Source organism: Octopus bimaculoides, chromosome 5, assembly GCF_046866305.1.
Source record: "Octopus bimaculoides isolate indiv1 chromosome 5, ASM4686630v1, whole genome shotgun sequence".
Taxonomy (NCBI): Eukaryota; Metazoa; Mollusca; class Cephalopoda; order Octopoda; family Octopodidae; genus Octopus; species Octopus bimaculoides.
The window spans coordinates 62,466,621-62,478,547 of NC_142932.1; the positions used below are offsets into that span (position 1 = coordinate 62,466,621).

At 31.9% G+C, this 11,927-nt stretch overlaps 1 protein-coding gene across 2 annotated transcripts in view; it reads left to right on the forward strand.

The window, feature by feature from the left end:
- LOC106872169 (uncharacterized) overlaps nt 1-11,927 on the forward strand; it is a 127,856-nt gene that overhangs the window by 40,021 nt on the left and 75,908 nt on the right. For both annotated transcript variants that reach the window (XM_014919053.3, XM_014919052.3), the window contains exon 3: nt 2,177-2,347. In XM_014919053.3, the coding sequence (XP_014774539.1) occupies nt 2,177-2,347 (171 nt within the window). The remainder of the gene's footprint in view (nt 1-2,176; nt 2,348-11,927) is intronic.

An 11,927-nucleotide genomic window follows, 5' to 3' on the forward strand; every position in this document is an offset into this window, starting at 1 on the left:
CGCCAACTAATTCTTTATTATCCATCTAGAATTCGTGTCTCATTGACTTTTTAATCAGAGCAGTAGTTATTTAGCTGTCTATTAGACTTTAATCGAATTGGGTTTAGATTGTCTTTCTAAGTAAGGCATAGTTCAGGTACTCCATGAGAGTGGACGCTTTTATGTGAGGAATTTTCAGTATCTTGTACGTCTTTCGTAAGGATTCACTCTTTTTTTTTGTGCCCCTCATTTGTTGCTTAGGGGGTTTCCTGCCCTTTATTTTTCTATTGTCGCAATAGATTAGTATTTTTAGTCGTGGCGTCTAGCAGGCTCCCAGCTTTGGTGTTTACTTCCTTCTATCAATTATCGGAGTTGTGATTGGTTGTACTCTGAATAATAATTAAATAATAATTGAGAGGTGCTTTCGTTTTTAGATTAGAACATCAGATTACCGTAGGATATGCCTATAGTATGATTAGAATTGGGTACTGCTAATAAGTAAAAATTTTATCAATATAAAACATTTTCAACACTTTATACGCAACATTGGCATGGTTGTACGTTTGAGAAATTCGCACCTCAATCACATGATTCCAAGTTATATTCTATTGCGTAGAGCCGTGAATAAGTGCTTTCTACCATAAACAGTAAGATTTAAAGAAACTAAGGGACTGGTTTCTTATAAGAAAGAGGAATAACGTTTCAGTCATGAACCTTCGTCATTCAAAACCTCAATTTAACTGAAGCCTCGTGAATGATATTTAAAGACGAAAACTGTTATAATTGTTTCTTAACTATACTATGCATGTGTATGCCTGTATGTGTATAGGCGTGGGTGACATGCATTTAATGCTGATAGAATTTAAATCTACCACATCTTATTAAGATAATCTACACCTTATTCAACCTACTTACTACACTCTTCTAACAGAAAATCTACGTATATTGCTACTGTTTACACAGTTTTGCCATCATTGAATATACCTATGATAAAAATTAAAACTTGTGTCAAAACTCTTGTTTTCAGATATAGTCTTTATTAATAACAATATTATACGACACGTTTCCTTTTTTTCCTTTTTTCCTTTCTCTGTTGACGATAGCGTGTGCCTTGAGCGAAAATTAACTGTGACTTTTATTAGATCGAAGGATATCTAAGAGGATACATTGTTAACTAAAGTTATGTAAAAAATATTATGATGGAAGGTTTCAATCTAAATATGATCACTTTAGAATATGATCACTTGAAAACACTTTAAAATAGCATAAAACGAGTGATCTCAGGTGATTTAGTCAAAAGAATTAAACTTTTCAATGGAGGCATGACTTGTGCGTGGAATACCTAAATACTGATTGAAATTTCAGAAAAAAAACTAATTATTAATCCTAAAATGAGCAGAATGTTGCATTCCTGTACATATGTACAAAGCTTTAGCTAACGATGTCCCCTCAAAGTTGTTACCCGACATGCTTCAGACAAAGAGACAATGAATTAAAACAGATATTGACAAGTAAATATTCAATAATTTCAAGGTGATTACAATAAGCCTAATTTACATATTTAGTTTCGATTTCGTCAGAGTTGATTTCCAGTCTTTCACGTTTGATAAACGAAGCGCAGAAAATATATTAATGAGAGTTTAATATATTAATGAGAGTCTAATGCAGCGTATAAGGTGGTGTTGAAAATGTTTTATATTAGCAGTACCCAATTCTAATCATACTATAGGCATATCCTACGGTAATCTGATGTTCTAATCTAAAAACGAAAGCATCTCTCAATTATTATTTAATGCTGATATAGTTGAAATCGACCACACTGTTCAGAAAAAAAAACAGGGAGGGGTGGACGGACGACAGTAGACACAGTAACAACAACAGCTGTTACCATCTATACCTTGGGAGCAACTACAGCTATATTCAGCCTTTCATTTAAATAAGCAATCAGAGTGTCAGCGTAAAAATTCAGTACTATGGCATGTAATGACATTAGGGAAATAATTTGGTAAGTCCATAGAAAAAGTTGTAAGCAAATCAGTTCAATTTCACACACATCTGCAATTTTCAAATGAAGCCCTTTAATTTTCTTCAGAAAGAATATGAATGTTAGATTACCTTCTTAAAATTCAAAGATCTTGAGCTTTCTCCTCTTGAATATTTAAAAAAGAAACTAATTTTGATACAAATGATTTTGCAGTGAATGAAGGGGTGGCAAAAAACGCAACAATGGCATCAAAGAAACAAAATTTCCCGACAACTACGAAGCAAACAGCGACTACTTCTAAGAGTATTCCTGTATCTACACCTAGACATGAATCCGTTAGTAACAATGTTCTCAACCCAAAGAATGAAAATTTCCCAGAATCTGGTAAGTACATATTTCAAGATTGTAATATGAAGGGATACCGAAATAACACAAGTGAATATCTCTCTCTCTCTCTCTCTCTCTCTCTCTCTCTCTCTCTCTCTCTCTCTATCTCTATCTCTCTCTCTCTTTCTTTCTCACACACACACACACACACACACACACACACACACACACAAACACACTCACACACATACTATATATATATATATATATATATATATATATATATATATATATATATATATATATATATATAAATTTTAGATATCATTGCAATACAATACAATAGGATCACTTTCCAATCAAATAAAGCACCGTAAATATATTGTATTGCAATGATATTTAAAAATTTTATAGAAAACATTTTCACTAATCTCGGTTCTGTTAACGGCTAGACGTTCAGCCGAATATACTGTAACGATATTATAAATTTTCGTCTCAGGGGAATCTAGCTGGTGGGGACTAATCAAATTTATGATAACAAACGTATTTTGAAAAGTCCGAAACTCGGGTCCTAGATTATCCATTCTAGGTAGTCCATTTTCCGATGTTCTTCCTAGATATAAGAGGAAAAAAATTTTAAGTTCGCTGCCCGCATACATCTTTGCCAGTATACATTTCAACGAAGCTTTACATAGCGTCGTATCGTTATTGACTGGTATTTCCAGCAAACATTGATGCCTCGTTGTATCACTATTTCTTATTTATATATGTGTGTGTGTTTGTGTGTGTGTTTGTATGCGTGTATGTGTATGTGTGTATATATATATATATATATATATATATATATATATATATATAAGCAAAACATTCAAACTCTATAATTTGAAATAAGATGTCACTACTGCTAATATCATCTGTGGATAAAATTTTAAATTGATGGTATCAACAGTAGTAACATGGGTGGTTCGCAGGCAAATAGCATTATTTAGCTATAAATTATAAGGATGCATAAAAGCATACACCTGCTAGAAATAAGAGCTAAAGTCTTAATTAAACCACAGTACAGCACCAAGATAACAGAAATAACAGTAGGCGAGGAAACGGAAAGAATTAATATATTCAAAAGCACAGCTATAAAAGATTATGCCGTTTAGGACATCCACACACCCGGGTTTCAGCTTTTGGAAAATTTAATCCTTGAGCCTCTTCAGTGTGGACTACCGAGTAAAAATTCGAGGCCGTCACGTTTAACTCCGTTGGTGTACTGGTTTTGTTTTGCGCCAAAAACGTAGCACATGTTGCAAAAATATATATAAACAAAACATTCAAACGCTAAGATTTGAAATAAGATGTCACTACTGCTAATATCATCTGTGGATAAAATTTAAAATTGATGGTATATATATATATTTTAGAAAACAGTCTCGTTTTCCAAAATGAAAGCGAACACTTTTCTCCATGTGATCGGCTTGAAAATTTGTTAACATACTAGGATATTTTCCTACTCTTCTTGACATGAAACCAATGGTAGCCTTCATTCACAAATAAAGAATATATATATATATATATATATATATATATATATATATATATATATATATGAGAATGTGTGTCTGTCTGTCTGTGTGAATCCCTAAAACTCGAGAACTACACAACCGATTTCATTCATATTTTACACATGCCTTACTTAAGGTCCATGCAGTGTCATGAGTCAAAAAAATTTTCAACTTCGAAAGAAGTCTGTCCTATATATATATATTCCTTATGCATTCCAATGAACTACATTACGCATCGGCAACTTTCTGCCTTTACGGCCACCACAGCAGAATGGTGTGTCAGTCTATGTGTTGACTGACATAACGAACGGCTGGAAGTCAAACTCTTGACAAAAAAAAATGAGGTGTCAGGTCCAAGGTATATAAAAATACACATTTACCGTTCAATTACCAGTTAATTATTATCGCAGCAGTTGCAAGGTTGCAAAGTATTTACAGTTACATATTTACCCTTAAATTAATATTTAATACATGTGCTTAATATATATATATATATATATAAAGAAATTTACCTGTAATAATTATTGTAGCGTTTACCGTTAAAATAACAGTTCATACATGTGCTTCTCTTTGGTCAATTTATACTGCATGCAAAAATAAGAAGATACTATATACATACAACTGCTTACAGAAATAGGGATCAATGTGTAATTTTTTCTATGTTCATAATTTTTTGTTTACAATATTGAAAAATATATGCCACCAAAGAAAATAGTAATTTGTCCAGAAACAAGTATAAAGCAAGGAGGATTGTAGAAAACCGAAGGCGAGTGTCTGAAGAGAGAAGCGAGATGAGATTTTCTCAAGATCAGTAAAGGGATGCTGCAGCACGTCAGACGGATTCTCAAGAGAGAAGGGAGATGAGACTTTCCCAAAATCAACAAATGCATGCTGCTCTTAATGCTGGATCATTAAATCAATGTTTTAATGATTAGACAGAGGTCCAATAGAATAGCTCTCAGAAACAGACTATGTACCAATTCGTTCTTCACAACTCCTGGAGCTGCTTTCGGATATTCATCCCATTCTTATTAAAATGATAACCCTGTCCAAATTGGTATGCTAAACACAAACTGTCGTTTCTGTAGAGCTTTAAAATTTTCAAATGAAACAAATGGCATGTGCTGCTCAGGCGGTCAGGTAAGATTACCAGCACTACCAGCTCTTTCTCAATATCTTATGGATCTTTTAGAAGGCACTTACATCCAATCAAAGGATTTTCTTAACAATATCAGATAATACAACTCTGCATTTCAAATGACATCGTTTACTGCATCTAATAAGATACTTAAACATGAATTTACACTGACGTCAAAGTTCAAGGACAAGTCAATCACCTCATTGGTTCCCTGTTACCCACAAATGAACAACTACAGTTCCTCTAAATTTACTTTATGAGTGATGTAGGACATCAAACCCGAAGGCGGTGTCAAAATTTCAGACGATGGGTAGTGTTAGACACAGCGTAGACTGCTGCAAAAGAGAGTATATCCACTGACAGATTTTCGGTGTGTTCAAAAATCACATAACCTCCACCCCCAATTTTCCATGACAGGTTAGAGCCTGAAATACTCCAAACGAACGCATAGCATGTTGCTTAATCGAATTAGCTTATCATTTACTCCACAAATATTTTGTTGTCAATGCTGCACTTTCCCATATCACCTGTTTCAACAAAGCTATAATATATTATATACAAACTATGACATTTTAATCCCGAGCCACGCCGAGTATCTCAGCTAGTATATATATATATATATATATATATATATATATATATATATATATATATATATATATATATATATATATATATATTATGTATATATATATGTATACATCTGCACGTCTATATATATATATATATATATATATATATATATATATATATATATATACATATATTTATATTTATATAAGGGCATTACTATATAATAACGCCTCACGCCATGAGGGACTCTAAGGTCAGACTACTATAAAAAAGCACATTTTTACCGAATGCGAGGAAATGCAACTCTCAAAGCCAACCCCTTAAAAAAACGAACTAAATTATAAATCATGATTTCGTAGTTATTGTAGTATTATACAACTTCTACTCGTCAGTACAACATGGTCCAGAAAAATAGAAATAAACAGTGAATCAACATACCAAACGAACACCATGTATCCAGCATAGCATATAGACGACTGTTCATCGCTATTTCCCTATGTAAGTGGCGGGAATTTCGAATTGCATCTCGGTAAATATGTGCTTTTTTATAGTAGTCTGACCTTAGAGTCCCTCATGGCGTGAGGTGTTATTATATAGTAATGCCCTTATATAAATATAAATATACATTTCGGGAATAAATGATGGATTTTTCCCATATGAGGTTTTTTTCACGCTAGCTACTTGATAAATTCTTGTAAAAGAATTCGTTCTATTATTGAATTTTAATATATATACATACATATATATATATATATATATATATATATATATATATATATATATATATATATATATATATATATATATATATATATATATATATATATATATATATAAAATATATAGTTTTAGGGAAAATAACTAAGTTTCAAGAACTCATCGATGAAAATCCACTATCACATATAGAAAAATTAATAATTAAAAGCACAATAAATGAGTATAATATAAAGTAAAGTGAATAACATAAGATAAATATAATAAAAAGATTACACGTGTTTCATAACTAATTTTCAAATAGAAAAGAAATTTAAATCGATTAAAATCAATTGAAATTATCGAAAATAAATTCTATTCAAAAATATAGCTACTCGTTAGATCGTAAGTAGAACAATAATTAGATATATATATCTCAACCAACAATAAGTACCAAATGAATTAATATGAAATACTTATTATATAAAGATAGAAAAATTATTAAAAATATCATAATATCAAAATAATAACCATTCAATAATCATCCCTTCATCCATTATAATAACATGTATATTATATACAAAAAACATCTTACATAAATTATCATTGTTTTAAATTATCATTGTTTTAAATACAATTTGAACGAAGTTTAAGTTTAAAATAATAATGAAGATAAAATTAGTACATATTTAACCGGTGTAATAGTTAAAGCTATACTATTTAAAGCTAAAGACGTTTATTTAATTATAATTAAAAATCAATTTAATAATAGAAAAATACAAGATTATTTATTTCTATAAACGTAATAATAAAAATATGAATGAAAAATTATGAATGGAAAAATTAGGAAAGAAAAAATTATTAAGAATAAAAGATTAAACTTTATATATATATACAAAGTTTTAATTTTAAAAAATCTTTAACGATATTATAAACTATAAAGATTAATTATTAATCAAATATTATTAATCAAAGATAATCGAAAATATATCAACACTATTCAAATCGAAGTTCTAATATTATGTTGAAACGAAACTATAACTTCTAAATAATTTAGTGTTAAATAAGTTATCTATTAAAAATAATCTATAAAGAACCAAATGAATGATATAAAAAACAAGAATACATATTATTTTCAAATAGTAGAAAATCTTTAGCAAAGTAAAAACAGTACTTATCCAAATTTTTCCGTAATTCAAACTCTATATATATATAGATGTATATATATATATATATATATATATATATATATATATATATATATATATATATATATATATATATATATATATATATATATATATGTATGTATGTATGTATATATATATGTATAAATATATGCTTGCCTGTACATATGTGTATATATGTGTGTATTTACATCCTCCTAACTTACTGGTTTGACAAGAAGAAACCGATAGCGTTAGTACCGGGCTTATCAAAATATAAAAAAGCACTGGGGTCGATTCATTCGACAAAAAATTCTTCAAGGCAGTGTCTCATATGTTTTTTTACCCACTCAGTTGTATCAGCCAATCTATTTTTGTGTTTATATAACACACACACACACACACACACACACACACACACACACACACACACACACACACACACACACACACACACACATACATGTATGTATATGTGCATATAAAAGGCAATGTCTTTAAATGTGTTCGTGTGTTACTTATAGACTCGAAAACTACAGCACCGATCCTAATGAAATTTGAAACACAAAATCCAAGCCTAAGGAGAAGGGTAATGCCGTATGTTTCATACAATTTCATGGACCAAAGTTACTGAATGGATCCTTATGATATTTGGAACTTAGATTCAATGCATAAGGACGGGTATAATACAGTATGTTTGGTTTGAATTTAAGGTGGTTTAAAGGGGACAGAATCCCCTATGAAAATTCATAAATTTCCCATGATGATGAAATTTCAACCATAGCTAATTGACACACATTAAGAAGTATTCCCAAGTTTCCGCTTCTCATGAGGATTCTAAGACTCCCTAATCGAGGCCTTAATTCCCAAATTTTAGTCATTTTTTAATGATCCAAAACCAGGTCAAAAGTACTGAATGGATCTTTATAAAATTTGGAAATTATATTTTATGCATAAAGACAGATGTAATGCAGTATATGTTTGAAAGTGAGGTGGCATAAATGAGGCCCATAACCCCATGAAAATTCATATATTTTTACTGTTGATGAAATTTTAACCATAGATATTAGACATAAATGAAGTAATATTCCTAAAATTTCAACTTCTTAGGGATGAGTAAGAACCCTTAACCTCCACAATTTAGTCATTTTCCTAAGCCAAGACGTATGCAATTGTAGACTTGGAAACTGTAGAGCCACCCGAGCATACAAGATGTGCGTTATTTGTAATTCAATGGTACAACAGTGTAAGAGTTTGCTTTGAGATATACTGAGATATACTTAGATGTACTTAAATTGCCAAGTAAAAGAAAGGCATCTTTGCATCCACTCCTTCAGTTGCAAAGTGTTATTTTGAGTAAAGTTATTTGGTTGCAGACTTCCTTTGAGTGTTTATTATTACTTGGTCATAGATAGTCCCCAGATGGTAACATTGATTTCAAGGCCTTTCCAGATAAGTGATTGGTCATTCATAGAGATTTATAGATTGCAAATTGATTCTGTTCAGTCACCTATTGGCGTAGTGATCATTGGCAAACTCCAGTGGTGACACTTTCATTTCCCCTTTGCCCTCACGTCACACAGTTGTTAATGTTTGAGTTGGGTCGCGCCCTTCCAATTGCTATAGATCTGTAATGCATCTTACGGCTGTGCCGGTCACCTGTATGGTGAGGAATCCTACATTGGGGAGTGGTAATGACTAGGGTAGGGTAGCTGACCGCTTATTGTGATCATTCCTCTTTTTGGTTTCCTGTAGCTTTGCTCTCTTTAACAAACCCAGTGAACATTCATATATTTCCAATTTCAAAGAAATTTGAACAATAGCTATAAGACACAAGTTAAAAAAGATTCTCAACAATTCAACTTCTATGGTTTACTTTAGGACCCCACACATAATAGGATCCTTAACTCCCACATTTAAGAGCTCCATGTGCTCCATTTTTCAGGAGCAAAAACCTTTGAATAGATTTCATAAGATTTAGATTTTGGAATCTGGGTATAAAGATGATTAGCATTTTTGTTAGGGTGTGTAAAGAGAGAAAGAACACTCATTAAAATTCTTAATCTCCAATTTTGATGAAATTCGAATCATAGATATTCCAGTTCATTAGAGAAAATATAGACGTCTAATTCTTCAATTCCGTGTGACATGAGCAACGCCGGGTATTTCTGCCAATATATATGTGTATATATATATATATATATATATATATATATATATATATATATATATATATATATATATATATATATATGTATGTATGTATATAAATTGATAAATGGATATGTAAACAAACAGATAGATAAGTAGACAAATAGGTACATAGGTACATAGGTAATGCAGACAGACAAACACAAACACACATACATACACAAAAGAAGGCTGAAACACAGAAACACATAACCATATACACACTTCACACTTCACACACACACACAAGGACATATGGAGGCACACATCCATACAGATGCGCGTACATAGTCAGGCAAACCCATACACATAGACATACTCAAACATGCACACACAAGGAGACAGAGGTACGCACATAAATACACACTCACACATGCGCGCACACACACACACATACAAACACACAAACATGAACACACAAACACATGAATATGCAGAATACATACAAACGTACACGCACGCATACATCTATATATATATGCATACACACACGCATACATACATACATACATACATACATACATACATACATACATACATACATACATGTGTATACACATGTACACTGACACACACACACACACACACACAAGAGCACAAACAAAGAAAAAGAATGCAGCTCCGGTAGCGGACAGAGTCAACGACTATTGAAGACGCTGCAAAAAACAACGAAAATTTTAGAAAAAAATAAATAAGTAAATGAGTGGAAATTGAACCAGTGAGTGTGTTAATTAATAAGGCATTAAAACAGGATTACTCTCCCCAGACACAATAAAATACGCTTCAACACACGAATTCACATAAAGAATCTTGCGAACCAAATACAAAAATTATATATATATATATATATACATATACACGACGGGCGTCTTTCAGTTTCCATCTACTAAATTCACCCATAAGGTTTTGGTCGGCCCGAGGCTACAGTAGAAGACACTTGCCCAAGGTGCCACGCAATGGGACTGAACCCGGAACCAAGCGGTTGTGAAGCAAGTTTCTTACCACACAGCCACTCCTGCGCCTATATATATATATTCTTCATACCCATCACCCCTATACATGAAATTAATATAGATCCATATTAGTCAATCGGTGCCCATTGTTTAATGAAATTTTGAATTAGTGTGTCTATGCAATAGCGTGTCTAGAAAAGTATATCTACTCTTAACGGTTTTAAGAAAATGTTGATGGTTGCATGTACATATGAATATAACGTCACGCGTACACATACGCATTCATGCATATGTACGTACAATTAACATATACATACACATACACACACAGACGCATATACATGTAAATACATACACATACATGCACATATATACCCGTGGATACATACATATATAAAAACATACATATATAAAAACATACATATATATATATATCGTATTGATATATATCGTATTGATGAAGGAAATTGAGTATTTATCACTCATAATCCAGAAACGCGTCTACGATTAACTTCGTAATGGTTAGTTTTCATTGTTTTTTTCTTCTTGTTGTTGCCTTTGTGAGTTACAAGTAATGCTATCTGTTGGAGTCTCAGCTTTTTTAGCTGCTATTTCTGAACTTCGGTATATGGTGAAGCAAATATTTGCTGATCTCTTAACTATGTTTATAAATATACATATGTACACACACATTTATACACATGCATACATTCATACATACATATACACACATGGACATACATATATACACACATGTGTACACACATACACGCACACGTACGCATATACACACACATATACATAAGTATATAATATATGCACACACACGTGCATGTGTATACACTCATATACGTATATATACATACACAGACATGCGCTCACACACATACACGTGCATGTACATACATATTCTCTGTTGAGAATAAAAGAAAATTATTATGAACGCAAAGTAGAAGAGACAGAAAAATTCACGTCTGTTAACGAAAGGGGTTCTTTCTTTCTGCCCACTGGTCTTCCTAAAGAACAGACGTGAATTTTTCTGTCTCTTCTACTTAGCGTTCATAATAATTTTTCTATCGTCTTGGCCCAACAGCCCTCACCGTTTGTTTTTACTGTCGTGTTTTTACTTGCTTTTACTGTTTTTATTGTGTTTACTGTATTGTTTTTACTGTCTTGTTCTCACTGTCCTGTTCTTGTTAACACGTTAACCCTCCGCAAAAAATTCCAAATTTTATTTAATCTGCTTTGCGGGAAGGACTGTTCCAACGAAGTCGCGTATTGTCCTTGCCTTCGAAACGCGGAGTAGATGGACAGGGACAACTGACGACGGGATATACTCTTTATGTTGCATGTCTCGTTTCTTTGTTT